Source organism: Aquarana catesbeiana, linkage group LG10 (assembly GCF_042186555.1).
Source record: "Aquarana catesbeiana isolate 2022-GZ linkage group LG10, ASM4218655v1, whole genome shotgun sequence".
NCBI classification, from domain to species: Eukaryota; Metazoa; Chordata; class Amphibia; order Anura; family Ranidae; genus Aquarana; species Aquarana catesbeiana.
The window spans coordinates 4,926,992-4,934,370 of NC_133333.1; the positions used below are offsets into that span (position 1 = coordinate 4,926,992).

At 43.6% G+C, this 7,379-nt stretch overlaps 1 protein-coding gene across 1 annotated transcript in view; it reads right to left on the minus strand.

Annotated features, from left to right (window-relative positions):
* PAX7 (paired box 7) overlaps window positions 1-691 on the minus strand; it is a 103,045-nt gene extending 102,354 nt beyond the window's left edge. The window contains exon 1 of the mRNA XM_073603758.1: window positions 325-691. Coding sequence (XP_073459859.1) covers window positions 325-691 — 367 coding nt within the window. The remainder of the gene's footprint in view (window positions 1-324) is intronic.
* Between the last annotated feature and the right edge of the window lie 6,688 nt (window positions 692-7,379).

Sequence of the window (7,379 nt, forward strand, 5' to 3'; positions counted from 1 at the left end):
TTAGTCCTTTATTTTATTCTATAAACAAACCACAACATAAATGTCTGTGTTATTACTAGTAACGGTAAGAGTCCCAATGAGTTATTTCTTCATCGTGAAAATACGGCTTATAATAATAAATCACCACCAGTGCCACGCTCCCCCACCTTCCACACAAGCTGCTTACCTATAGATTTCACCCACTTTGCAGTAAGGTCTAAATGCACCTTGCCCTTTAAATCAGGGCCACTGCTCTTGGTTTCACCAGATCTATCACCACTCTATGCACCATAAGCTTCCAGTTCCTTCTCCAGCACCATAAGCCTCCAGTTCCTTCTCCAGCACCATAAGCATCCAATTCCTTCTCTAGCACCATAAGCCTCCAGTTCCTTCTCCAGCACCATAAGCCTCCAGTTCCTTCTCCAGCACCATAAGCTTCCAGTTCCTTCTCCATCACCATAAGCCTCCGGTTCCTTCTCCAGGACCATAAGCCTCCAGTTCCTTCTCCAGCACCATAAGCTTCCAGTTCCTTCTCCAGCACCATAAGCCTCCAGTTCCTTCTCCAGCACCATAAGCCTCCAGTTCCTTCTCCAGCATCATAAGCTTCCAGTTCCTTCTCCAGCACCATAAGCCTCCAGTTCCTTCTCCAGCACCATAAGCTTCCAGTTCCTTCTCCATCACCATAAGCCTCCAGTTCTTTCTCCAGCACCATAAGCCTCCAATTTCTCCAAAATAGCTCTCATAGTGCAGTATTTGATAAAACCAATCCTATTTATTAAGAAGTCATTAAACCCATTCCTGCCTAAGCCTTTTTCTGACACTTGTTGCTTACAAGTTAAAATCAGTATTTTTTTGCTAGCAAAATTACTTAGAACTCCCAAACATTATATATATATATATATATATATATATATATATATATATATATATATATATATATATATATATATATATATATTTTAGCAGAGACCCTAGAGAATAAAATGGCGACCGTATGGGTATTAAAAAGAGCATCTTAGAGAGTCAGACTGTCTCAAAAGTAAAGGTGGTCAGAGGCTCACCAATCTGTGAAAAACCTACAGCTGAAAATAGACAATTTTTCAAAATAATGTTTCTTAACGTAAAATTGCAAAGACTTAAAGACTTTAAATATATCATCATCTACAGCAGTGGTTCTCAACCCTGTCCTCAAGTAGCCCCAACAGGCCATGTTTTGGGAATTTCTCTTAGATAAAATAGCGGTTCAAAATACCAAGCAATTGACTCTGATTTAAAGCAACTGTGCAAGATAAAGGAAAACCTGCAAACATGGCCTGTTGGGGGTACTTGAGGACAGGGTTGAGAACCAATGATCTACAGTACATAACATCATCCAAAGATTCAGAGAATCTGGAGAAATCTTCGTGCTCAAGGGACATCATGCACCTTTTTTTGTTAATGAAAGTAAACACGGCACCGTTTGTACCGCTGGCCTATATTTATGTACTGTAGAAAAAACGATTCACACTCCGGTTGTTGCTCTTAAAATTTCTTCATTAGCCACAGTGAACAAACAGTTTAAGCCAGTTGATGCGTTTCAGCCTATAAGTCAGTTGACGCTTTTCAGCCTGTAAGGCCTTAGTCATAACCATGGTTATGGTTATGACTAAGGCCTTACAGGCTGAAACGCGTCAACTGGCATAATCTGCGTTTGTTCGCTGTGGCTATTCAATAAAATTAAGAAATTTTAAGAGCAACAACCAGAGTGCGGGTCATTTTTTTCTACATTACTCTACTCAGCCTTTCTACCTATAAGGCCTTAGTCATAACCATGACCATAACCATGGTAATGACTAAGGCCTTACAGGCTGAAACGCATCAACTGACTTAATCTGCGTTTGTTCACTGTGGCTATTCAATAAAATGAAGACATTTTAAGAGCAACAACTGGAGTTGTGGACGAGCAACGGAGGGGAGGGGGTTGGTTTGACTGATCAACTGACCGACCGACCGACCCTGGAGCCATGGAGCACCAGCCGTCACTGAGCAAATGCAAAATGTCAAAAAAAGTTTACTGTTATTGTTAGTTTTATATATTTTATCAGGGCCGTCTTTAATATTGATTGGACCTTGGGCACTCCCGACTCCACTTATCAACTATTTTCAGGCTCAAGGGGAAGCCGCATTGGGCCCAACAACAATGACTGGACCCGGGGCAGCTGCCCCTTTTACCCCTTTGTTAAAGACGGCCCTGTATTTCATATTGCATTTCCATCTCCTCTCTAATCAAAATACAAAGGTCTGATAGCAGTAGTGGAGTATTGTACCGTGGCGTTAGTGATCAATGACTTGCAGAAAGTTTGGTGTTTCGGTGAAGCCATTTATCGGCTCACTTAACATATTACTGGTGAAAGCTACTGGGATCCCTCCGATCCCATCTTCAGGCTTTATATATTTATAAATGGACAAATCCTGAAGAAGGAACCTAAGTGATCCCAAAAGTTCATCTTTATATATATTTATATTTGTTACTATTTGTTATTATTTATGGTATTGTTACCTTCTTTGTTCTTGTTTTATCTGTTTTTTGTTTGCTTTTTGGAACTTTTTTTTTTTTTTTCTCGGCCAGGGATTGTGAAGCCGGTGTTGTTTAATGGTTTGTTAAAAATCATTTTTAATAAAGAATATATTAATAAAAATACAAAACAAAAGCAAACATTTCTTACATTGCAGCTTATTCTTTCATAGATGTGAAGGCTGCATTCATTTTTTTTTTTATGCTTTCTTTCTTTTATTTTCACCTTCTGATCTGGCCAGTAAGTCTGATGTTTTTCAAAAGAACAACCTCTCCTGCTAAGGGTATCCGTTAACAGTGTTGAGACAAACCATTTGCCACTGACAGGGGTGTTTACAATGATCTGCTTGTTAGTTATTTATGTTAAAAACCTATATCCCGAAAGGAACACAACTGTTTGCTGTAAGGGTCAGTTCACACCATAGAACCGCAGTCCGGGTGTGTTCCAGGTGCTTTTCTGCATGTGCGTTTTTGATGCGCTCCAGTGTGTCCCCCCCGTTCTTTTTTCTTAACCTTAATTAAGGACATGTGTGTTCCAGTGCGTTTTTGGTGCGTTTAGGTACGTTCCAGGACAGTCCAGTGCAGGAAAAATGCAGCATGTTCTACTTTTTTTTCCTGGAAAATAGAACGCAGTAGTGTGAACTATGCCATTGGAAACCATATGACCTACTTTAGAGAGAGAGTATCACCGCTCCAGGTGGGTCAGATCAAGGTAAAAGGCATCTCCTTCAGTCTAGAAGTCCAGGTGCTGGCAATCCTATGGCAGTTGGACATCAAAGAAATCCTGGACAGCCGCACTCCAAAAATATTTGCCTTTATTCAGTAAGGTGTCATCCAAAATACAGGTCACAGCAAAATGGAACAAAGCTTACGCGTTTCGCACTACAAGGAGTGCTTAGTCATAGCTGATAACTGATAGCTATGACTAGCTGATAGCTATGACTAAGCACTCCTTGTAGTGCGAAACGCGTAAGTTTTGTTCCATTTTGCTGTGACCTGTATTTTGGATGACACCTTATTGAATAAAGGCAAATTTTTTTGGAGTGCGGCTGTCCAGAACTTCTTTGATGTCTAACATATAACCTACTTTCCATGCATTTTTGATACAGAAAAAAAAAATGCACTGGACTGCATGTGGTGTGACCCGGCCCTCACTGCTTATAGCGTGAGCTGGAGTTCAGGTTCCATTTGTTAGTGTATTTAAATCTGCTAGTAGCTCTAACACTCCCCTTCCCCTAGACCGGTGATGGCGAACCTCGGCACCCCAGATGGTTTGGAACTACATTTCCCATGATGCTCCGGCACTCTGCAGTGTAGATGAGCATCATGGGAAATGTAGTTCCAAAACTAGGTTTGCCATCACTGCCCTAGACTGACAAGGCTGCTGTCCAAAAGGTGCCTCCTGTGCTCTTTCATTCAGAGTGGGGACACTCTAATACAGGAGGTGTGTTGCTGTCTGGATCACCAGGTGATAGCAGAAAAGCCTAAAAAAAAAAAAAAAAAAAAAAAAAAAAAGAAAACGAATGCAGCCACCACATCTAATGATTGGTGAACTGCAAAAATTTGACACCTTAGGATTTGGGGGTTAATACCGTCTTTTAAAGAGGAACTTCGCTGTCTTCCCGCAGCTGGATCTTCTTACTGCTTCGGGGTCCCCGGTGCCGCCATCTTGGATATGGGAGCTGGCTGCGGCCCCCTAGGGGACCACAGATGGCTCCCCGCTGCACATGCACATCCCCTGAATGTTTGCACGTAGGCTGGTGCAATTAGCTAGTCTGCCACTAGGTGGCTCTGTGTCCAGAATAGTGTCTGGTTACAGAAAGCAGTGTCATCAGGTGTTAGGCCCCTTTTAGGTAAGAGCCCCCCAGAATTGATGAAATGGGTTGAGTCAGCGCCCAGATATAAGCCAGGATGGGAGGAGCCCTAGGGCAGTTGGAGCATGGGGGCCAAACACCCCCCACATCTAGCCAGCAAATGTAGGTCCTGAACATGGCTGAAGGTCGGGGGGGGGGAGTAGACCTGCACCCAGGAGAGCCGGCTGTGGACTTCCTTAGCCTTATGGAGGTGGGTTGCAAAAGGCCCTTAAGGCCAAGCCAAGAGTTCCCTAAGTGTAGCTATTCATGGAAGAAGTGTGCCTATGGAGGAGGTGACTGAAGAGATCCTATCCCAGTGAGTACTAATGACCTCGGGTGGAGAGGGACTGTTAAGGAAAGATGGCTAACCTAAAGTGCGGCATGATGCTTTCACATGTGGCTACTGCGGGCCGTCCACTAAATGTGATTGGCTGTGTACTGTCCAGTGACCCCAGATAGTATGTTGATGTGATGTGACTGTTTATGTTATTTTCCAATAAGTACCACCAGTAGTAAGTCCCAGCCCTGCTCCTCTCCTTGTTAGATGGTACCCTCCACCATCTTGTGCCCACTCCATGCCAGAGGCCTCCTCCTGACATTCCCGGCCAGTGACGTTTATATATCTCAAAGGAAGGAATGTCTCTGGAGAGGGACTGTTAAGGGAAGATGGCTAACTTAAAGTGCTGCATGATGCTTTCACATGTGACTACTGCGGGCCGTCCACTAAATGTGATTGACTGTGTATTGTCCAGTGACCCCGGATAGTATGTTGATGTGATGTGACTGTGTTTATCATTTTCCAAGTACCCTACCAGTGGCAAGTCCCAGCTCTGTCCCTCTCCTTGTTAGATGGTACCCTCCACCATCTTGTGCGCACTCCATGCCAGAGGCCTCTACCTGACATTCCCGGCCATTGATTTTTATATCCCCCAAAGGAAGGATTGTCTCTGGAGAGGGGATGTTAAGGAAAGATGGCTAACTTAAAGTGCCGCATGATGCTTTCACCTGTGACTACCACGGAACGTCCACTAAATGTGACTGTCATTTTCCAAGTACCACTAGTAAAGTGCAATAACCCCATTTATGTGTGGACATTACTTCCTTAAGGAAATAAAGGTCAACAGGCAGGAACGTCAGGAGGAGGCCCCTGGCATGGAGTGGGGCACAAGGTGGTGGAGGGTACCGCCTTAGCAGGAGGGTCACTGTTCTAGCAAAGAGAGAAGCAGGGCAGGGATTGTAGTCTTGGCGCCACTATCTCGCCAATCGCAAGCCCCTATTTACACATATATCTATGTCCATTTTCTCTATACTTAGTCCCTTATTATAACTATCCAGCAATATTATGACTACATTCAGCAAATGGCGGTGGATATTATGGCTTCCAGGCAGCCCGTACATTGGTCTGGTCTGGTCCCGTTGTGCATTTGCTAAAGGTCAGCCTCGGAGAGGGCAGCCATTAGTACAAACTATTTACGTCCCTAAAGAGTTTCATTAAATGTTCTGCTTTTTTCATCTAAGTAAACAGCTTTGCAGGCAGAATGTGAGGTCACGCTGAGCCTCGGATTCGGAGTGGATGAACTTTGAGCCGCTCTGATTAGGGGGTTCTCATTTTTCAATTTCTCTACTTCCTAGGTCTTTCTATTGTTCCCAGTCCAAGCAGCTGCCGCTGCTAATCTTTCGGCTATTTGCAATCAGAGGGAAGGAATATTCACACCCCGGAGGGCTGGATATTAGCAGTGCCAGTGGGGTAAGGGGACCACTGAGATCAGGGGAAGGATAACCAAGAAAGCTCTTCATTGAACTCAGTGTGACTCTGCTTCTATCAGGTAGATGGAAGTCGCAATTCCAACAAGTAGAAAATGTATGAAAACCAAAACCGAAGCCAAGGTCACCGGCTTCCCTGAAGGCCACGGCATCTTCGGGGGAGCCTAGACTGGTCCAGGGGCCATTGAACGCTTGACTGGGCCCTACCCAGAGGCCCCGTGTCAGGGGTATGTCTATAACAGTAATGTCTCTCTACTTATCTGAACCTGTCATTAACCACTTGCCTACCGGGGTCATTTTTTTATACATTTTTACATGTGTTAAAATCTACATTTTTTGCTAGAAATTATTGCAAACCCCAGAAAATATATATTTTATGAAGGCCGAGAGCAATGTTGGTAGTTCCAATTATTTTTATGTTGCACGATCTTTGCACAGTCATTTATCAAACCCAAATTTTCAGAAGAAAAAAAAACACTAAAATTAATTTTAATGGAAGCAATCACAATATAATACCCATTTTTTTTTTGTTAAATATAAAAGATGGGGTTTGTAAATAGCAGAGGTGGGGGACTCGAGTCACATACATGACTTGACTCGAGTCAGACTCGAGTCATCTGTTTGAGGACTTGCGACTTGCTTGACAAAATTAAATAAATGACTCGACTTGACTTTGACTTGTCACTAATGACTTGCGACTTGACTTTGACTTGAGCTATTTGACTTGCAATGACTTGGCACCACCAGTGCTGTGTCTTGGCCTTGGCAAAAGCTGCCCCCCCCCACAAAAGAAAGCTCCCCCTGAGTCCCGGCTTCGGGGTAGATCAGTATTTTGACTTAATTTGTGACTTGACCAAAATAAATGACTTGACTTGACTTGCTTGACTTCTAGCAGGGACTCGACTTGACTTGCTTGCATTTCGCCACAGTAACTTGGGACTTGCTTGTGACTTGAAGGTTAAGACTTGAGACTTGCTTGTGACTTGCACATGTGTGACTTACTCCCATCACTGGTAAATAGATACCGAACATGTCATGTTTTAAAATCACTTCCAGGGTCATCATCACTTCTGGGGTCATCATCACTTCCAGGGTCATCATTACTTCCAGGGTCATCATCACTTCCAGGGTCATCATCACTTCCGGGGTCATCATCACTTCCAGGGTCATCATTACTTCCAGGGTCATCATCACTTCCAGGGTCATCATTACTTCCAGGGTCATCATCA